Source organism: Mastigoproctus giganteus, chromosome 7 (genome assembly GCF_048544385.1).
Source record: "Mastigoproctus giganteus isolate SK-2022 chromosome 7, ASM4854438v1, whole genome shotgun sequence".
Classification (NCBI taxonomy): Eukaryota; Metazoa; Arthropoda; class Arachnida; order Uropygi; family Thelyphonidae; genus Mastigoproctus; species Mastigoproctus giganteus.
The window spans coordinates 83,535,991-83,559,589 of NC_143581.1; the positions used below are offsets into that span (position 1 = coordinate 83,535,991).

General features: G+C 37.3%; 1 protein-coding gene across 1 annotated transcript in view; it reads right to left on the reverse strand.

The window, feature by feature from the left end:
- nonC (serine/threonine-protein kinase Smg1) overlaps positions 1 to 23,599 on the reverse strand; it is a 1,411,261-nt gene that overhangs the window by 253,292 nt on the left and 1,134,370 nt on the right. Inside the window, exons 64-65 of the mRNA XM_090378365.1 lie at positions 21,493 to 21,743; positions 17,771 to 17,939 (exon numbers count right to left, since the gene is read on the reverse strand). Coding sequence (XP_090234491.1) covers positions 17,771 to 17,939; positions 21,493 to 21,743 — 420 coding nt within the window. The remainder of the gene's footprint in view (positions 1 to 17,770; positions 17,940 to 21,492; positions 21,744 to 23,599) is intronic.

Below are 23,599 nucleotides of genomic sequence, written 5' to 3' on the forward strand. Positions count from 1 at the left end.
TTACGCGATAGGTGGGTCCGACGAAAATCGCGTAAGTCGAATTCGCGTAAGTCGGGGTACAACTTTGCATATAAATACATATAAATTTTGCTTAATTGGGACCAAGGACTAACAAAAACACTAGTTTAGAAGAAAAATATTAATAAAATTGCAGTTATTTATACATATTAATACAAAATATGTATTAAAAAAAACAAATGACTTACGTAAAAAAGTTATTTCGATGTCGATGGCTTCATAAAATCTAACAAATTCGTCTGACGACACAGCGCGTTCTTTTTTTCACGCAGAATTTCTTCGTAGCAAGCTAATAATTTTTTTTATTCCTTGCTTTGTAGCTATAACGCGTTCTTCGTTGGAGGCTATGTTTTCTAAAATTTTTAAGCCCTTTACAATTGAGCCCTTTTCAATTTTCAACTGTCAAGTTTGCAATTGTCATGTGTTTTTCGCCGTTGCTTCATTTAGGCCTGTAGCACGTGCAATATCACATGGTCTTTCATTTCGCTCAAAGCGTTTCACAATTTCATATTTTTTCTCCATCGACAGAGGTGGACTGGCCATAAGCCTTACCGGGGAAACCCCGGTGGGCCAGTGTGATTTTGGCCATAAACCATAGTATGAGGCCACTATAAATTTTCCCGGGTAAGAATCTTTGACCCAGACCGCCTCTGTTTATTGCTTTATAATTGCTTTTCTTTTTCTCTCTGATTCTGCAGTGTCTTCACCAGGACGCTTCCTTTTCACACCTTTTAATTAAGTATTTTACTCATTTTTAGGGAATAAAGCACAATTACAAAACGAGGAGGCACGCTGGATACGCATAAACAAAGCTGCGCACATGTAGCAACTGAATAAACAACACCATAAAGGCAGAGATACACTATTAATACCTCACATTTCTAGGGGTTACTACCATAAAACAATAAAAATCCAGTTGCGTTTCTGCTAGTGAAATCTGTTATAAACTGGTAGTAAACTCGATCTAATTGCATTTGCGATTATACCGATAGCTGGAATTGTGTTGGTTTTTACGTTATTATGGTGAAATGTGTTTCCCCTTCACTGATATAAAAAACATAAAAGCAATAAAGTTGAATTTTGTTCATCTTTCACTCTCATTCTCCGCCGTCGCACCGTATATGGATAACATATGAAAAACGACCTTGAAGATAGTGGGCGGCAGTGTTGCCAAACGAAAAAAATCAAGAACCGCGTAACTCCGAGTTCGCATAAGTCGGGGTAGCGTAAGTCGGGGTATTACTGTAGTTACCTATGTTTTTTTCATTTGCAAAAATAAATAAGTCAAAGATTAAAATATTTGTTCAGTATTTATTTATAACTATTAAATAAAAATTTCAAAAGTAAAAACCAAAGATAAAAAATTTAAAAAATCAGAAAAGAAAAAAACGAAAACAAAAACTCCAAAATAATATAAAAAGTACCGTTCAGAAGAATCATAGAAATTCCCATATAGGATCGATTACGTATTCTTGTGTGACTACCCTTTTTGTTTGTTGGTCAACAACAGAACAATGAGACCGCAACCAAGTTTGGACATAAAAATTTGGATTCCACAATTCTAATGGTAGACCGTGTAGTTTAATAAACAAACTTGCCACATGTTTAGATTACTATTAATATATATTTTTAGTAGCAATGGGTAAAATAGATATTATTTCTCCCTCCCCTTTGATTATGCCATTGTTTCATAATATTAGGAGTATAAATTTAATGACTTTCTATTATGACATTTAGAAAAAAGTACCAGAACGTTGTTCCGGTGCGTTCTGGCCCAAATACATCACTGATGGTTACTGTTCAGATTGGTTATTAGACATGGGGTTTCCCAAGGATCAGTACTGGGACTACTGCTGTTTCTGATTTTCATAAATTATATTGACAAAGGCACTGAGGGTGTGATATCAAAATTTGCAGATGTAAAGATTAGGAGTGCTTAATTATTAGCACTATGCAGCACTCCTTCACAAGGACTTAGAGAGACTTTAATGATAGTCGGAAAAGTGGAAACTGTTTTTAATGCAGAAGAAAGCAAGATCTTCTATTTGAGTAATAATAACCCTAAAATAACTTATATACTTGGTCGGGATAAATTAAAAACAGTAGAAGAAGAAAAGGATTTGGAAGTTATGATAATAGCCAGACATGAAGTACTCCAGCAACTAGAAGAGAGGCAGAAAGAAAATCTCACAGTAGCTAATCAATGATTTATTGAATATTTATTTGGGGAGATAAGGAGATCATAATGGCACTGAATAAGATTAATACTGCATTTGTATCCAAGCATGAAGAGATATCAAGATTCTTGAAAGGCTCCAAATAACAACCCTCAAAGATTTGAGTTTACATTCAACTGTAAATATTGTTAAAAAGTATCTGTTCAACTAATCTGCAATTTCTATTGGGCTTTATAAGGACATTCTGCAACCCATTAAGACACCTATTTGATTTATTCTCTTCTTTTCAGTATTCACATATAGGGATTCCTATTCCAACTGTTAGCTCTCTCATAGCTTTCAATAATCTTGCCCTATTAGTGGTTTTGTTACATATTCCCTTATAGTGCTCATACAAATCAGAATCACAATAATAAGAGATAATGATCATTGCTGAACAGATGAACAAGAGCTGTCCTATCCATACTTGCAAAAAAGGATTAGAGAACAAATGGGGAGGTTTAATGCATGTTTTAATCCTGTAAGGAGAGAGAGGGATATAAGTATTTATGCAAAGCATTCAATAATATTAGATTGTTGGCTGTCCACAATTTATGGCTTTATAAATTCTGGAAAGAACATAATGTATTTTCCATAATGCATTTTCTTCTCCTGTCAACATTTTACAGGTCCTTCTCCAGAGAAGGTCTTTTGCATAAAATAAAGAATCTGAATCTATTTGCTTTTGAAGGCATTTTTCTTTCTTTCTTTTTTTTTTTAATGAAAAACCCCAAACATGAAAGATATTAGAACCTATGGCTGTGTGTGGGTTGAGAGTTGAGATGACAGAAGATGCCCAATGACATTAGACTTGAATTCTGTAGATTCTAATTTTCAGGAAATACGTGTGAAGAGATGTTGTTCCAGAAACAGAAGTTGAAGGAATAAATGATTCTGTGAGCTTGAAGTTGGGCAATAAAATGATGCTGGCTGGTTGTGGCACCAGTTTGGATTGGTTTAAAAGAGGGGGGGGATTATAGAAGCCAATTCAGAAGAATTGGCTTCTATGGCCATGGAAGCATCTACAGAAAATGCATGCAGCAGAAACAAAAGTCTGTGAGACAGAGAGTGCAGAGACTTGTAAGATATGGGTCATTAATTAATTAATTGCCCTCATTTGAATGGAGACAATATTTCATGGTATTGTGGATTTGACATTTGTACAGATTGAATAGTTGTTTAGAAGAAAAGTAATGCAAAGGGCAAAAGAGCAAACCAGTTATTTAGTTGCAGAGAAAGCATATTTGTGATATGCTTATGCCAAGAAAGATTAAAAGTCAGGATAATTTCTAATAGAGATATTCATCTAGATTCTCTAGAAATCTGAGTATCGTTGAAGATAGGTATAGGAGCAGAATTTTTTTTTTTTTTTTTGTTAGATATATGACATGACTGAATTTTTTAAGGATGGAAATTAACTAAGTTATCTTTGTCCCACTGGAGAATTACCTGTAGATTAGCATTTAAGGAATTGGTAGTGGATATTTAAGAAGTTGAGGCTCTTTGTGCAATCATCAACAAAATTATGGACAGGATTTCCTGTCAGAAGGCCACTAATGTGGAAGAGGTAAAGATTGAGGAGAAAGAACTGAACCTTGGGGACACCAGAATTAGTAGAAAAGTTAGAAGATGAAGAGCCATCTACCATCACCCACAGTGAGTAGTCAGAGAGAAAAGTGGATACCCAATTACAAAAAGTAGTTATCAAGCTATGAGATTTTATTTAGAAGACCTATATACTAAATACAATGCAAAGCCCTTGAAATGTAAAGCGCAAGTGCTTGAATTTCACCAAACTTTTCATTGAATTTTTTCACAAATAGGTAACATAAACCAGTATATCACCGATGAATTGACACTGATGGAATCCATATTGGCAACCACTGATCAGATAGATTTTTAGATGGTTTAGGAGTTGGTGGTTAATGGATTTCTCCATTACTTCAGAAAGGGTAGAAGCAGCACAATGAGACAATAAATGGATGGGAGGGATTTATCACCCTTTTTAGTAATTGGCTGGATATGAGCAAATTTCCAAGCAGAAAGAAAAAAACAAGTGGGATAAGAAAGCAAAAATGCAAACAAACAGGAGTAAGCTTAGAAGCAAAAGTTTTGAGGACAAGTATGGAAATGCCATCAGAACCTGGAGCTTTCTTGGAATCAATATTGTTCAAAATTCTTTTGTCATCCTTATGATGAAGACAACAGGGGGGTAATGAATAGAGTATGTAAATAGTAAGAAGTGGCATAATAAGATCATCATTACAATAGTTAGAAGACAAGTTGAATGCTAGCAGATCAGCTTTATTTTTAGCTTAGAGCCTAAGACAGAACTATTAAGTGGGCAATAGAACCATTGAGTTTTAAAGGTGGGAGTAGAGATTGGCAAAAGTTGTGGCCAAAGTTGTAGCTTTGGCAAAAGACCAGAATGCTCGACTACCGTTTGGACAAGTAGCAAGTTTTCTACAGTTAAGACTGTTCAGAATTTAGTTTGAACTGATTAATAACTACTTTACAATTATTTTGAGTTTTGGTGTAAGCAGAAAATGAACCCAGAGATTGGGATGCAAGCCAATTGTGATATGCAATATTTTTATTTTGAACAGCATTAGCACATTTATTGGAAAACCAAAGTTTAGATAATGGATGTGATTTTTACATGGATTGTGGAATAAAGGATTTCATCCTTATAAGAATAATTTCATTGACATGATCTGAGCAAACAATGACATCAGAAGATTTTTAAAAAATCCAACCAAGGAAAAGAAGTACTGAAATCTCACAGATCATCCCATTTTGAATTCTTGAAATGGGAAACAATATGAGGCTGGAATGTCAGTTTGTTTGTTTTGGAATTTTTTAGGCACATTGGCATCTATGGACATAGTGAGCCACTGGAATGTCCATCACTCAAGAAAGGTTCCATTGGAGAAGAGACCATCACCAAGTTGTGATCTCAGGTGCATACAGGACCACTTACCTCAACTATTTACTCGAAAGGGTTAATCGTGAAAAAAAGACCACGAGTGTTGGTTGTGTGACTAGGATCATACGATATTTTGTGGATAAATGAACAATCTGTGAAAGGTCATTAGTAATTGGAAAAAACCTCAGCAACTCATCCAGCTGGGTCTGAGTGACTAGAAAACAGAGTCTGGCTGAAGTTGTGAACACTAAAATCACCAAGAAAAATTAATTCACTGTTGAGAAAGCTGGGCTGGATTAAATGAAGTTTCAAAATAAAAGGGAGTCAAAGAGTTCCAAGTGATTAGTTGAATTGGGAGATAACAGATGAATTTGACAGAATGGAGTAGAGAGACTATAAGTCAGAGAAGATCAAAGAGGAGATTTCAAATTTATCTCTGACATCAAAAATCAGTGCAGACATATACACAAGTATTACCTTTGAAGCAAAAGGAATTGTAGAGTGAATAATTAGGACAACTGCGATGAAAGTTGAATCACCCAATAATTGGGATTATGTCAGAAAAATTAAGTCGGGCTTGGCAGACTGTAAATGCACATCACTGAGATTGGAACTCAGATCATGTATATTTGTGAAATGAACAAGGAAGTGTTTATTAGGATTAAATCTTTTCCCAGACAAGTTTGTTCTAGTTTGCCTATTCATAATGCTTTCAGTAGTTAGAGATAAAGTGGGGAGGACATGATGTAAAAAGTAATGTGGCCTTGACAATGCACCCAAATGTATGCACACACGCACTCCAGTCACTATCCGCCAAAGTAGAGGCTGCAAGATTATACACTAACTGATCCTAGTGACTCTTACTGAGGTTCAGTCTGGTGGACTATCTAGTGGCTGACCTGTGTATACCACTTTAGAGCTGTATCCTTGAAATGTAAGGAAGATTCAATCTCACCATGATGCCCATCATAACCTCAAAAAGACATTTAATCATATTGCATGATGGAAGAAATGAGGGGAGGTTTCTGCTTTTGATAATCAATTTTTCACATTTTCTTTTTTCAAGAAGACGGGTATCCATATTCTGCATATATCTCCTGAGGAGTTTTATCAAGACTAGAATTATCAGTAGTGTCCATAATGGAGGATTTGGTTAATTTCTTCCTCACACATCTGATCTTTCCATTTGGGTTGATTGTGCAGATGATGTCGAGATCGGATATCTGTTCTGTGATGTTTGCTAGAGCAGTGAATAGTTGAAAGAGCAATGATGTAGCCCATTCAAAATCAAAATATTTGGTGGAATTGATTGAGCTAATACTGAGAGAAATCTTGGGGAGGTTTCTGCATATGGGACTTCTTGAGACAAATTAAGCACTCAGCAATACATTCAGCTTGAGCATGTTCCTTGGATCCCCAGAATAGGCACACTGATTCTCCTTGGCAGAACATGGCAACATCACATGGGGTCTGGTATGTAAGGCCTGATGCAACAGCTTAATTTAATTTTCTCAAATTAATTTTTTTTTGTTGGTGTCATTATCTACTCATGATGCTCTTACACAATTTCCACATCTGGGACATTCTTTAGATCCCACCCTGAAATGATACATTTGGATGTATTGAGCAGAGTAAGATGGGATATCTTTACAGGAATTTCACCTAAGAGCAAAGTTTCAGCAGAGACTCAATATTTGTAATTGGTGTGTCAGGCTAGCAGATCATGAAGTTTCAAACCATTTTTGGGGAAACAGCTACACTCCGTACCTATGGGCCGGTTTGATAATGAGTGCAAAATAATGAAATGAATGATGAATGTTCCATTTGTGGAGCATCTGTCTTTAGCGTCTTTGGATTGAAGTGATTGCTATCAGGATGAGGCTAAAAGTTGCAATATTCCATAATAAACATTCTGTAATTAAGATACATAGAATGAAGCCAGGGTATGCCTCCCAAGATGAAAAAATTAATGATATTACTAACCCAGTATCAGTTCAAAAGGAATATGGAATATCAGTTCAAAAGAAGTAAGGTTATCATTGTGGGAATTAATATTTAAGTCATGACAAAGTCAAAAAAAAAAAACCATGAAAAATCAGTAACCAACAAATAGGTCTACGTAAAAAAAAAAGGGGGGGGGGGATAAAAGCAGTAAGAGGTCTGAAAACAAGTAAAGAATCATAAATGTATATATATATATTTTTTTTCCTCTCTCTTAAAATGAATTTATAAATATTTATGTAAGTTTGAACATTTAAAAACTGAAAAATTTCAGACATTGCTTTATTATTATTATATTATTTCTCCCCGATTGGGGGTTCCATCTCATGACTGCTATTGCTACCATGTACACAGGGTGGTTTGTTGTTATGTCTGGTGTTACTGTTGGTCGAGGAACTCTCTGACTATCCTACAGGTATTCAGGATTGCGACTTTCTGGAGATCCTTGTAGGTGTTCGCTGGGAGACCTATAGCTGCTAGGCTATTATGTAAGGTCTTTGCCACCATACCTGTGGTTTACACGATGATTGGGATAGTCGTTACTTGTTGCCTATGCCACATCTCTTTGATCTTCTGTCTCAGGTTTGTGTACTTCCTGATTTTTTCCCCATGGGTTTTCTGCAGGTTGCTAGTGTTGGGTACTGCTATGTCAATCAGATAGGTAGCCTTTTCCTTCTTGTCCACAAGGGTTCAGTCCGGTCTGTTGTGCAGGATTGTCCTATCCGTTATTATGGCTCAGTCCCAGTACAGCTTGTGGGATGGGGTCTCTAGTACTGCCTGGGATTCGTACTTATAGTATGGTACACTTTCTTCGATCAACTGGTATTTCCGTGCTAGCTTCTGATGTATTATCCTTGCTACCTGGTCGTGGTCTATGAGTGTACTCAGTCTGGGTGATTGCCTTGCACCCCGCGGTGATGTGTTGGATTGTTTCCGAGGCCAGGTGGCATCGTAGACATGTGTCATCGGACACTCCGGGCTCCTTGGTGATGTATTTTCTATAGTTGATTACCTGGTCTTGGATGGCGAGCATGAAAAGACTTGGGGAAAAGTGTCCCACTCGTGAGCCATGCATTGGAAGCAATTTTATCTATGTGATCTTGATGGAGATCATTGTAGTCTCTGTCATGGAGTGTCTTCTCTGCCCATCTTTCTAGCTTCGTTTGTACCTCCTGGTTGGGGAAGGGACTCCTCGCTTAGGTTGAGTGGGGTATACTGCTTGTCTATTAGCATTAGCATTAGTAGAGGCATTTGATGCAAGAAAGCAAGCTTATGCAGCATCAGCCAAAAAAATTAAAGTAAAATAAATAAATAAAAAATAACCACTTCCACTTCACCCCTCTGTTCGTTCGAAATATCTGTCCAGCCGAGCCTTAAACTTATTTAGGCTATCAACTTCCACGACAAGGGATGGAAGTCTGTTCCACCTACCAACCACCCGCTGGCTAAAGGCAAATTTCCGCACATCTATCCTACATCTGTCTTTCCTCAATTTGAATTTATGCCCTCTCAGGTGATTATTCTGAGCAAGAGGAAGAATCCCATCAGCATTGAGCATGCTCAAACCATTCAAGGCTTTGTACACCTCTATCAGATCACCTCGCTGCTGCCTAGTCTCCAGACACTGTAATTCGCAAAACTTAAGCCTTTCTTCGTAAGAGCACCCCTTTCTTATGGTCTGGTGGAGTGCTGCTGTGTATTCCTAGAAGTAATCCTTCAGGTTAACTATCACTGTCTTCTGTTCTCCGTCAAGGCCCTTCCTCCTTTCCGGGCAATTGTCAGTCTCTCTGACGATATCCTCCAGCTTGGAGTTAGTTCAATATATGACTTCGAAGGAGTATGTTAGCACTGGGACTGCATAGGTGTTTATGGCTTTAACTGTGTTCCCTCCATTCAGCTTTGCTTTCAGCAGGCTTCCTGAAAGATTCCTCTCCTGATGGGGATTGGCCTGGTTGTGATGTTTTTGACCTTAATGGTGGTACTCCATTTCGCCATTGTTTCTCCTAGAAAGTGTGTCACTATCAGATTGACTTTGTAGTGTTCAGTGCCTCTATTAGCCAGCCATGAGGCATGGAGTTGAAGGCCTTGCGGTAATCGATATAGGCTGTGTACATGTTGCGGCACTTCTTGTATAGATGCTCCGGTTATGGAGCAAGCCTTGCATCCTTGCATCCTTTGCTCAGCTGCCTGCATCCTTTCTGCTGTTCGACCATTACGTTCTGGCTCTTCAAGTGGTCTGATATCTTCCTGGTTATGCAACTGGACAGGATCTTGTACACTGTTGGGAGCCAGTTGATTGGCCTATATTTCGCCGGGTTTCTTGTATCTTCATCTATAGGCTTCAGATATGTGATTCCTTGCCTGAGAAACTTCGGGATTGTCTCTGGGTGCCTTATCATTCGGGTGAACTGCTCTGCCAGTTGCTTGTGTGTGCCAGTGAGCTTCTTGTACCAGTAGTTATGGACGTTATCTATTCCTGGAGTTCACCAGTTTTACTTCTTCTTCTTCTTCCCGAATCTCCCACCCTCTCATTTCTTATTTGTCCTTGGTTTTCTTGCGTTCGAGTTCTATCCAGGTGGCTCCGCTTGCTCCATATGTTTCCCCAGAACTCCTCAATCGTATTCTACTCGGGTGGTCCTCTCCCTCCTTTCCCGTCTTCTCAGAGACTCCTGTAGAAGCCTCTTTGTTTCTCATCAAAGATTCGGTTGTTTAATTTCCTCTGGGAGCTCTCTCTTTGTATAGGTGTAGTCTCTTGTTGAGTTCAAGGAGGTTCTGCTTCAATGTGTACAAGTACTCTCCTATTCTATGATTTTTTGTCTCTTGTTTGCTGTGGACGCTGTCTTCCCTGAAGATGCTCTTCACTTTTCCCATTAATTTCTTACTCCTATTGCCCCATTGGTTCTGGGTCAATTGGCCTATCTTGACTCTTAATTGTTCTATCTTCTGCTGAAGTCTTCTTTCCCAAGTTGGTGGTTCCTTCTGTTTTCGGTTCTTCTGCTGCTGGTTTCTTGCTTCTCTTCCATTAATCCTCATGGCTGCTATCGCAGCACAATACACGACTGTGTTGATGGCCTCCAGTGTTGCACCATTGCTGTCAAGGTAATGAGGTATTATGTGCCTCTCCACAAGGTTCTATTCGGCCTCTGCTTCAGTATCACGTGAGTCTTTGTGGGGTCCATTCCTTCGAATTCTGTTAGCGCCTTCTTCCACTCGTCCTTATTATTATTATTTTCTCTCTAAAAATGAATTTATAATTATTTATGTAACTTTATTATTATTATTAGCTATATGGTGCAATGAAGCCTGAGGCTTAGGCTGCACCGGCTAAAAAAAAAAAAAAAAAAAATTCTGTATTACCCTGAGAGAGAGAACAAGGGTCAGAAGTAGAAGGGGAATCACCTTCTACTTCTAATCACCTTCAGAGAGAGAGAGATGAGAGAGAGAGAGAGAGAGAGAGAGAGAGAGAGAGAGAGAGAGAGAGAGAGAGATGTATCACCAAGAAAAAGAAGAATGATGATATCTCAGGACCCTGGGTGTGCCAAGCCTATACTCACCAGATGAGTCTCTGGGGTTTTTTTTTTGTCTGAATGACCCTTATACTGACTCAGTATAAGGGTCATTTAGATTTTATGTACAGTGAAACTTCCCTTTAACGGACAGCCATGGGGAACGAGAATGTGTCCGTTAGAGAGAAGTGTCCGCTAACAAGAAGTCTGAGGGAGAAAAAAAAAAGAAAGAAAAATCGTTAAATGTTTAATGTAAAATTAAATTAAATTATATACAGCTTTTGCACAATATTTTTGTAAATAATATACATACAATTGTGCTATGCATGTTATGACTTTATCTTAAGAAAAATACATACAGTAATCACGTATTTTCTTCTGCACCTTCTTCCAGCTGATAATTTTGTTTTCAACATTTGTTTGGAGTGAAGAAACCATCGAAAGTCCTTCAGTATCTTCTTCAGCGGCGAAAAACATTTTTAAACGATTGATTTGTATGAGGGCTTCTTCTGTTTTCATCGGTGGTTCGTCGTTAATATGTTCTTCGACAGAATGACCTCCTTCCATTTCTTCATCCTAATGAGGAACTTCTTGAAAAATATCGATGATAATGTCGTTGATATCTAGAGCACCATCTTCTGTAGTGAGGTTCGAGTCTATATCTTTGTAGCCAGGGTCACTTGTAGCGGAAGTATCGTACATTATCAATAGACGTTGAAGTTCTTGTTCTTCTTGGTGCTCCACACTGCTGTTCACAACTTCAATTTTTGCATTTGAGAAGCCAGACTTTATAAAACAGTTCACGACAGTTTGTTTTCTAATTGCGTTTACTGAAGAAGAAATCCATTGAATCGCATCTAGGATGCTGAGTTTCTTTGCAAGGTCACTCGCACATGTTACATCGTTCATGTTTGCAATGAGATGTCTTAAAACACGTTTTCTGTAGTGAAGTTTAAAATTTTTTATTATCCCTTGATCCAAGGGCTGACACTCTGCAGATGTGTTTGGTGGCAGAAAAACGATTTGAATGTTGGACAATTCAATGTGTGGGTGAGATGCAGCATTATCCATGAAAAGAATAATTTTTCTGTTTTGACGAATCATGTTTTGGTTAAAGTGACTTATCCATTCGCTCATGATATCTCGTGCCATTTAAGGAGGGTGGGGGAATCTGCTTGGATATCATTGTGTCTGGGAAGACGGTGGCAAATCCCACAGACACTGTTGACTTCAAACCATTTATATAGACGGGCAAGAAGTCATAGCATTCAGCTCAATGCACTGACTAGCGGTTGTTGTTGTTGTTATTGTTGTGATGCAGTTTAATGACACATAAGCTGCCAGGGTCATATTGTCTGACTAGAGGTGTAGGTAGACTGCAGATGGAGCATCAGCCTTTCCCAACTATTAAGGGAGAAGTTGTAGGGTAGAATAGAGTCATGCTAAGATGAAGAAAGTTGCCTTGACAACAGAGCAACCTTGTCTATTGTGATATGTGAATCTCTGAATAGGTCTTGGATAGAAATACCAAATGGAAGGTTGTGTCTGATGGGTGTTATACAGTTTTCCAGCATGGCTCAAAAATGGATGTCCACATGGGGTGGTATGTAATGGATTTCAGCATGCATACTGTAGAGACAGCTGTTTCCAACAAAGTGATAGCGATTGTTCAATTGCTTTGAGACACAGGTTCTACAGGATAGAAGATATCAGCAAAGTTCTATTAGCAACACGAATTTCCTGATGGCTGATCCCATCCACTTGGGGAGCCATAGAGAAATGCATCAGTCGCCATCCCAAGAAGCAGGGGGAATTGAACAGAGCATATTCAAGGTTCTTGTGCACTTTGCACATATGTAATTGACAGATATTTTGTAGAAAATCAAACATAAGCCCCAAAAATCTGGTCTCAGGTACTACCAGAGTGGCAATTTGTCTGGGCCTCAATTCAGTTCAGGATTGAATAAATGCAAGTGATTTTTTGTGGCAAGACCCCAAAGTCATTAATCAGGAGTTGAAATGATGAATGGTATGCTGCAGCTATTTCTCGATAACGCCCATGTTGCAGGGCTGGGAAAATATGCTAAAGTTATCAACATGCAGGGACTACTGGAACTTGTGTTCCTTAGTGGGTTGGGGGGGGGAGGAGAAGAGAGAAGGAATGTGGATCCTACATAGACTTCGCAAGACTGATGGCATAAAAATTTATTTATAAAAATGGACAGGTGAACTGTAAGACACATGGTATAAAAGTCCTTTAAAATATCAAGTCAAATATCATGTAAAATAAAATATCATGTTGTATGCTTTTTCATATCATTTTGAGGAAAGCACCTTGATAGATGTTTCGAATCTCAGGAAACAGTCTGAAGTGAACCCGTTCCTTTGGAGGCTGGACTGAATGCTATAAAAAAGATCATTTGCTTCTAAAAATCTATAAGACAAGCATTAACCATGCCTCCCAGAATTTTGGAGTAACACCTATTTGGAGGAATAGAAAGATAGTTGCTAGGAACTTTGGGATCCTTTCCTGGCTCTAGAAAGGCAAGGATGATTGCTTGATGCCACGAGTCAGGAAATTGCTCTCCAAAAAAGATTCTGTTAAATAGAAGAATTAAAGTGATCCATAGATTTTGGTGAAAGGAGCTTAATCAGTTCATGATGGATTCCATCTGGTCTTACAGCACTTGCCTTAGTAAGAGTTATAGCAGTTTTTAACTTTTCTATAGCAGTGAATGGCTCATCACAATGATAAAAATCCTTAGATTTGAAGTTAATTGCCATATTTTAATATTTATCTTTCAGGACCAGAACTCTGGGGAGTAAGATGATGTTTCAGAGATGACAGAAAATTTCTCCACAAGAGTATTGACTATTTTAGGTGAATATGCAATGGTACACGTGTTAATTTCCAAGACCAACGAAGGTTGCAATATGTATTTTCTCTTCATTTTCCTGATTTTGTCCTAGACAGACGTAGTGATGGTCAACTGTAACAAAGAATGTAAAGCTGATCCATGATTCCTTTTGCTGTCATACAAGTTTAAAGGCTAAAAGATTAGTTGTGGTAGGACATCTTCAAAATATTTTCCTAAGATGCCCTCTAATAATTTGTAATCATAACACACATTTTTCTTCTCTGCTACTAGTCTCATCAGTTCATCTGACATCCATTTAGGTCTGAACCATCTCAGGTAGTACAAAAAGCTTAGCAGCTTCTATGATTACTTCCATGAATATCTCCCATTTAGAATTTTTAATTGGTAACATCTTCAGTTGGTCCCACTGAAAGGAATTCAAAACTGTCTAAAACCACTTTAGTTCCTCTGTTGGATGGCATTCCAGTTAGCCTGATTGATCTACTAATTAAGGAGGTTATCACAGGAAGGTAATAACTTTTATACAGATTCTCCTCAACCTTCCAAATAAGTGAAGAAAGTAAGTTAGAGGAACAAATAGAAAGCATGACAGAAAATGTATGAGTAGGCATGTGAAAGAAGGTGTTTGTTCCCACATTCTGCAAGCTTAATAAGAAGCTTGCAGAAATCAGCACTGAAGTGCGTGTGTGAATAGGAGTAAATGGCTCTTTAGATGAGATTGACATTTCAGTTTCAGTCTGATGGAAGATCTCCCTCCTACCTTTTGAGCACATAAAGGTAGTAGTAGTAGTAGTAGTAGTGGCACATGATGCAAGAAAGCAAGTGTAGGAGCTTATGCAGCATCAGCCAAAAAAAAAAAAAAAAAAAATCACACCATTCCCTCCAAATGCCTGTCCAGTTCCTCCTTAAATTTATTTAACCTATCAACTTCCACAACGACAGATGGAAGTTTGTTCCAGCAATTAACCACCCGCTGGCTAAAGGCAAATTTCCGCACATCTATTCTACATCTGTCCTTTCTTAATTTGAACTTATGTCCCCGTAGGTTGGTAATCTGAACAAGTGGAAGGATCCCATCAGAATTCAGCGTGCTCAACCCATTCAAGGCCTTATAGACCTCAATCAGATCACCGCGCAGGTGCCTAGTCTCCAGCCACTGCAATTTGCAGAACTTAAGCCTCTCTTGGTAAGAGAATCCCTTCATTCCCCTCACCAATCGTGTTGCTCTTCTCTGTACACGCTCAAGCAAATCTACATCCTTCCTAAAATGAGGCCTCCAGACCTGTACGCAGTACTCAAGGCGTGGCCTGACCATTGCCTTATACAGAGGGACAATCACATTCTTCTCCCTGCTAGCAAAATTCCTATATATCATTGACAAAACCCCATGACCTGCCCTGGCACCTTGTCTGCATTGCTCAGAAAACTTCATATCTGCCTGCACAATTACTCCCAGGTCTTTTTCATTTTCTACCACCTTAAGTGTAGTACCACACAGTTGGTATGTTTCTCTGGGGTTACTTCTACCCATATGCAGTACTTTGCATTTGTCAAGGTTAAACTTCAGTTGCCACTTCTTAGCCCATCTGCCCAAATTATCTAGATCCTGTTGCAGTAGCACACTGCCATTACTGTCATTAACAACGCTGCCAACCTTTGTGTCATCTGCAAACTTCGACATTAAGCCTGATATACCTTCATCAATATCATTGATAAATACACAAAACAACAGTGGACCCAACACCGAACCCTGTGGGACTCCACTAATAACATTAGTCCACGAAGAGCAGCACCCATTGATTACCACCCTCTGTCTTCTCAAACTTAACCATCCTTTTATCCATTGTAGCAACTTACCCTTAATACCATTCTGGTCCAATTTGTACAATAGTCTTCCATGCGCAACAGTGTCAAAAGCTTTCCTGAAATCCAAGTATATGATATCAAAATTATTTTTTGCATCCAGTTCCTCTGTGACCACATCATAATAACCAATCAAATTTGTCAGACAAGACTTTCCCTTAACAAACCCATGCTGTGTTTGAATTATTGCTGCAGTCTTGTCTAGATGATCCTGCAATGCATCTTTAACCAGTGACTCCATTATTTTACCCGGAACAGAAGTTAAACTAACTGGTTTGTAATTACTCGTGTCACCCTTCGATCCACCTTTGTGAATTGAGGACACATTTGCACATCTCCAGTCCGTGGGAACCTCCCCTGAGTCCAAGGATGCTCTCATAATTATGGCTAAGGGTTTGCTTAGTTGCTTTGCCGCCTCCTTTAAAATAACTGGATAGATCCCATCCACCCCAGGTGCCTTTCTTGTGTTTAACTTCAACAATTTCTCCTCCACTTTGCTCTCAGTTATTACAAAATCATTAAGCACACTGCTACAATTTGATAACCTTCTTCCATTTTCAAATTGTAATAATTCCTCACGTGTGAATGTAGATGCAAAATACTCATTCAGATTGTTTGCTATCTGAGCAGGATCCTCAACAGTCGAACCATCGATGTCAAGTGGACCAATCATATTCTTCCCCTTCCTTTTAGCGTTTATATAAGTAAAGAAATCCTTGCTGTTTTTCTTAGCATCTTTTGCCAAAGATTTCTCGTAATCCGCCTTCGCCTGCCGAACCTCCTTTGTGACCTGATTACAGACTAGCTTATATCTGCCACAGGCTTCTGCGTCACCTGATAATTTATATGCATCCCATGCATTTTTCTTCTCTGTCACGAGTCTCATTAGTTCATTTGATAACCATTTAGGCCTAAACCTTGAACGATATTTCTTAATCGGTATATAAAGTCTAGTAACTTCCACGATTAATTCTTTGAATGCTTCCCACTTAGAATTTACTGTTTGTAACATCGTCAGTTGATCCCACTGTACAGAACTTAAAAACTGTCTGAGACCACTGTACTCCCCTTTACGGAAGCAAAAACCCTTTCCTTTACCCCTGACGGTAGTTACCTCTTTGAGTAAATCCCACTTCAGCACACTGTGATCACTGCCACCTAGTGGTTCCTTTATCTGCAAATACACGAATTTAATACACGAATTTAGATCTTTCGAGGGCATCCACCCTGTCCTTCAAACTCTCATATAGGCCCATAACAATGCTGAGTTGTTGCCTGATTTCCTTACACTCCTTACATCGCGCACACACAAAGACATCCCCCATGGCAATATCATGTTCCGTTCCAGAGAGTTTGGCAAACATTTCGATATTTAGAGGTTTATCGATATTTAGAGGTTTCAGAACTTTTCTTGTTCAGTAGACTTCAGTTAAAGTCCAATGTCAACAAATATCTTCTCTAATTTCAAGCCACAAATGGAATATTAGAATACTTCAAGTTCAAGTAATTTTGTGACTGGGAGTTTACCATAAAAAATCATGTACAAAAATAAAAATAAAAAAGATTCTAACTATCTTTTATTAGTATACAATTAATATTCATGCTAATTTGTTCAACTATGTTAATTTTTTTACTTACAAAAACATTGTATAAAACTGTATAGCTAACAGATTAAAACTGTATAGCTAACCTATCCTCACTTCAGAAGTTTTAACTTCTGAAGTGAGAATATATCCTGTAGGTATAAATCTGTTAGCTATACAGTTTATCTTTTATTACCTTTAAATGTCTAATAAACAACAAGGATGATATAAGCTGTAGGACCAATTGTACCAAAAATGTCAGAGCATTATATAGTCATGGGTATATATTTCTTGTAATGGAGTGTATATGTGGCATCATGAGGAACTCATGATGCCACATATACTTCAAAATTACACTTACACTTCAAAATACTGTTCAATGAGAAGGACACAAGGTCACACACAGTGAATGTTCAAAAACTTGCTGTCATAAAAAAAATGATCACTTGGCCTTTTGGCTAAGATAAAAGTGTAAAGTGTCATAAAATTGAATCTACTCAACAGAAAGATGGCTAATCTTGGGAAAACTATGCAGTTAACAAGTCATGCTTATATTATAATCAACTGAAAGCAAAAACATATTTTTACATAGTGTTAAGAGAAAGCTGTAGTAAGTCTCACAAATAGAAAGAATATACACTTATTAATATTAGTAAAATATTGGCCAGAAACTACTAGTGTTGTGAAGGAATGGAATTATAAATGAACACACAAACAATAACATTTCTATCCTTTTGAGAGATGGAGAAAATAACTTATTATCTAAAAAGTGGTTTACCTTTCTCATCTCTGACATTACAGAAGCTCGTGCAGGAACTGCTAAATTTTGTAGAGGACCAACATTTCCTTGAATAAGAAGATCTTCATTAAGCCACTGGTAACGAGCAAGCTGAAGCTGTGCCCTCTGCACACTAGCTTTTAATAGCATCACAGTTTGGTCAAGGCGTCTAAAAAAAAAAATGAAGATTAATAACAATTAGCAGTCCATACATATCTTAAAGAATTATAATTTACATAAGATATTCTTAAGTGAAGAGACTTTACGTATATCATACATCATGTATGCAAAAAATCAGGATTCAGTGAAACTTTAATTTTAATTTTTGGAGAAATTTTACAGACATACAGATTTTTCAAAGAAAAGGAGACTACAGCTCAAATGTTTATGGATAGCAGGCTTTATTACTAGTAATCTCCAGCCATCCCTTTATCCATAGCAGCAATCTGCCCTTAATGTCACATGCTCCAATTTGTGCAGTAGTCTTTTATGAGCAATGGTATCAAACGTTTTACTGAAATACAAGTATATGATATCAAAATTATTTTTTAAATCCAGTTCCTTTGTGACCACATCATAGCATCTAATAAAAATTGATCAGACAAGATTTCATCTTAACAAACCCCATGCTGCATCTGAAGTATAACTGCCGTCTTATCTAGATGATCCTGCATTACTTCTTTAACCAGTGAATCTATTAATTTCCTTTGAACAGAAGCTAAAGTAACAGGTCTGTAATTACTTGTGTCGCCCTTTGATCCCCCTTTGTGAATTGGGGTTATATTTGCACATCTTCAGTCTTCGGTGACCCCCGCCAATCCAAGAATGCTCTCATAATTATGGCTAAGAGTTTGCTTACTTCCTTCATTGCTTCCCTTAATATAATTGGATAGATCCCATCCACCCTAGATGCCTTTCTTATGTTTAACTTGAACAATTTCTTTTATACTTTTCTCTCAGTTATTACAAAATTATTTAGCTTCCTGTTAGATGTTGATAAACTTCTAGTCACCACTTCCCTAAAGAATAGTGTGTGAATATATAGGCAAAATACACATTCAGTTTGTCAGCAAACTGAGCAGGATCACCAACAGTCGAACGATTGATATGAAGTGGACCAATTTGATTTGTCCCCTTCCTTCTAGCTTTTAAATAAGTAAAGAAATCTTTGCTATTTTTCCTTGCATCCTCTGCCAAAGATTTCTCGTAATCTGCCTTTGCTTGTTTAACCTCTTTTGCGACTTCATTACAGACTAGTTTATATCTACCATAGGCTTTTGTGTCACCCAATAATTTATATGCATCCCATGCATTTTTCTTCTCTGCTACTTATTGGTGCCCTTTTGCAGATCATACCAAGAGGGTTGTCTCTTGTTGGACTTTTTAAAGAAGCTCAATATATTTTAAGTGTTCCATTGATAAATCATTGATAGGCACCTGTTTACACTGCTCAGTGAATTTTCTGTCCAACTATATCATAGCTTTCAAAACCTTTTCTTCTGTTACTATTTTAAATTTAGTGCCACCAAGGGTATACATTATTTTTAGATTTCTATTCTGCGACTATAAGACCTTGCATATTGCTGCCACTTTTTTTTGGACCATCCTTGAAGTCTATTCAAGTCATTCTGAGGGAACACTACTTAGTGCTGTTCCCAATCTTCACATTATCTGCAAAATTTGATATCACACCCTCTATCATTGATGTCACTTACGAAAATCAGCAACGACAGTGGAATTCCCATGCCGCCACTTCCAACATTAAACCAAATGAGTAACTGTGTCAAAATGTTCTGTAAATAGCCAAGTTAATTAGTGATTCCCTTTTAATGTAATTGTGCTGTGGAAGCCTTCGATAACTCCATTTCTAGCTAAATATTCCTGTACTGCACTCTTTATCACTGACTCCATGATTTTCCCACTGAATTCATAATGCCTGGCCTGTAGTTGCTCACTCTGCTCTTAGAACATATTAGTGCATGTAATCTAGAGGAATCTCTGCTGACTTCAATGATGTTGACATAATGAAACAATAGAACAATGCACTTATGTGATGCTTCCTTCAAGATTACCAGTTATATGCCACCAACTCCAAAAATCTTACTTACAAGATCAAAACTTTTTTTAAATAAACAATTACATGTAATTTCAACATCACTAAATCAGTTTAGCCTCTCTCTCCTCATTATGAAGGACCTTCTTTGTCTATAAAGATTAATGTAAAGTATTTAATTCAGGTTTATGTAAGATCTTTCCACACCCATTATGCAAGGTAAGGTCTGATTCAGTTTCTTTGTATTCCCATACATGAAAATCTCCTTGTCTCTGTTCTTTGCTCTTTTAGCTCAATTTATCATATTCAGCCTTTGTCAACCTAACTTTTTTCTGTGGTATATGGCCATCATAGGCTTTGGCACTTTTTTCTGCTCTATAACTGTCCCATGCTTTCATTTTCGCCTCTATTAGAATAGCCAAGTCTGCATTTGTTCATTTCAGCATCCTCTATGCACTATATTTTCTCATGGCTTCTGTGATTATTGCTTTAAAGATATTCCATAATTCTAATGTCTGAGCCCTCCCTTGTTATCTGCCAAGTTCATACAGGTTCTCTTTCCTGAAAATTAAAACATCTTTCTTTTACCTTTAGCAACTGCAACCTTTTTCTTCTTCTTCTTCTTTTTTTTTTTTTATTCTTGTTAGTTGTTGGCGCATCAGCTTCTATGGCCATAATGCACCTCCCAAAGTTTTTGCATTTTACTGTGATCCAAGCCCGAGGTGGGATTCGAACCTGCGACCTTTAGGTTGCCAGGCAGGCAACCTAAAGGTCGCAGGTTCGAATTGTTAGAGACCACATGGAATACTGTGTTAGTGTATGGAGGCAGCACAAGAAACATCGTTTCTTAGAAAGGTCAACTATGGGAAAGCTTCTGATGAGATTGGCTGAAGATCCTCATATGAGGAGGGACTGATATATGGCTGATATATTTACCCATCTGGCTAGCCCGGTCGGCTCCTTTTTTTTCATCTTCCAACTAAGGATTGTGTGGTCACTTCCTGTTAATGGCTCTTGTACTGTGAGTGCTACAATGTCCTCTGGTTTGGGGCAATGAAGAGATTTAGAATATTCTTAGAATATTCTTTGGCAAGCTGATACAAATAATAACACCACTCTGCATGGTTTTCGATGTTTGGTTTTTCAACTTTGAAGGCCAAATAAAGAACAAATTCTTCACTTAACTTAATCAGATAAACATAAATATCGACCACATTATTAATTTTAAACAAAGTAACAAAATTTTTTTTTTAAACAATAAGGTTTCAGTTAGCAGCTCTCAAAAATCAAAAAGCAATCTTACACCACACGTGGATTTTTTAATGTAAGTGGAAATATTTTAGTGTGATTTTTTAATTCAAGTGGAAAAGTGTGGGTGTCAGTGACAACTGACTTCTCATATCAACTCAACTCATATTATAAAACTGCTGGCAATATTCTATTTTTCTCTGTATAGCAAGAAGAAACAATATGTTTTAAGGCTTTATATCTTGGTATAACCCCTTTCCACTTTAACTGCAAAATTTTTAAGGGGAGATTTTTTTTTTCTCGCCTCTTTTTTTTATTCTCTAAATATTATTAAAAAATAAAGCAAATGAAAAAAAAAATAAATAAAACAAATTGCAATACATGACAATGTGTTTGTTTTGCTAACTTTTTTTTTTTTTACCTTGAAAAATCATCTTTTCTCCAGCTATTATCAAAGCTGCTTGTTAATGTGCTGGCTTGGGTCAGCTGCCCAGGAAGAAATTTTTCATGCTTTATGCACACATCAACTGCTTTCTTGCTTAGTTCTTCTAATGATACTTTGCTCTCTGCTCCTATGTCACGCAGCTCAATTTCTGCATTAATATTTACTCCCAAAGTGGAAATGATTGTGCATAATACATATGCTACTGTCTGGGATGGCAGACCAAGGACCTACAGAGATAAAAATTGAAAAATAATAAAAATAAATAAAGCTTCATATGATTAATATTTATTGATTGTGTAAACAATTTAAAAAATTGCGAGTTGGCAATCATATTTTAATGTGAACAAATTTTTAAAATTTCTCTTAAAGTGTAAAGATGATCAGCTAATCTATAAAATTTAATTAGTGTGCTGTTGACCATACACTGCAAGGAAGCCAGACTTCTATTGCATCAGCAAAAAAAAAAAAAAAAAACAAGTGGAGTGGAAACACTGCCCAGTGTGTTGACCTCTTCTCATAAGTACCAATCAAGAAAGCATTTGAATTTTCCTCTAAGATGTCTGTCCCAACTATTCATGGAGACAATTACCCCAAGCGTTAACAAATCACTGACTGAAAGAAAACTTCCTACAATCCAGTCTCTCATCCTTTTCACTTAGTTTTAATTTATGCCTTCTGTTTATAGCCTCGCTTAACTACGTGAAAATTTTGCCATCATTAATTTTACTATTCCTAACAAGAATCAGATCAAAGTTTATATGAACCTTATACACTTTGATCTGATCACTTCTAAGGAATCTAGTTATCAAGATCTTTAGCCCATATATCAGTCCCTCCTCATATGAGGATCTTCAGCCAATCTTATCAGAAGCTTTCCCATAGTTGACCTTTCTAAGAAACGATGTTTCTTGTGCTGCCTCCATACACTAACACAGTATTCCATGTGGTCTCTAACAATTGCCTTATACACAGAAATTATATAACCTCTGTATGTCTACAAGCAACTGTTCAATAAATCACCGAAAGAATTTATCGATTAGCATTTCAGCTGCACTGCATGGAGAAACTGCATGTCTGGTTTTTATCGTAATTTGCATATTCCTTTCTTCCTCTATTGCCATTTTCAATTTGGATTCACGTCAATTCATTGCACGACAATTATTTGCATGACAGTTCATTTCAAGACAATTCACTGTATAACAGTTTGGTGCATGACAACTTGCTATTTGTGGCAATTCAGCGAATGACAGTTGTGTACAAATTGTCTTGTACACCTTCTCTGTCATTCGTTGAATTGCCACAAATAGCAAGTTGTCATGCACCGAATGACATCTTGCTGTATGACAATTGGGTGAAAGACAATTAGTAGCTATAATTTGGAGTATCACACAGAGATCAGAAATTCTGCTAGGGCTTCCTTCCACTCTACTGTTATGGATATCATGACCTGTCTGATATCCATAACACTTCAGCTGCTCTGGATTATAGTTCTTGTACTTGCTATTTCTCCTCCAGTTCTGGTTCCATTGTGTCCATATTCATTGTTGTTTGTAGAGTTGGTTATTCACATCCTGCTTAATTTTTTTCAAGATTGCAGGAAATAAAAGGAAGTAAAAGGTTTAGGGGAAAAAAAAAATACATATTTTGGTTAATTAGAAAGAAGGAATTCAGAAATTAAAAAAAAAAAGGGGGGAAAAAATATTTTTATCCATTTATTTTGTATAAAGGGATAAAAGGATTCAGGTTGATACTTCCCATAGGGTAGTTGGAGAGTGAGTAGGTGCCTTTTTCAGCAAGACTCCATCCATATTGTAACATCTTTAATCCAGATAAGATTATTTATTAATGTGTTTTTTACCTCACTTACTCTGTTGAATTCCATGCTTTCCCAGGAACATGAATTGGTTGAAGGTTGGAAAGCTACAAAAAATTATAGGAATAGAAAGCAGATGAAAGAAACAGAAATTAGCATTAGCATTAGTTGAGGCAAATGATGCAAGAAAGCAAGCTTACAGAACATCCTCCCATTCCCATTTTTCACTCATCCGGTCACTCCAAAGGTTTGTCTAGTTCAGCCTTAAAT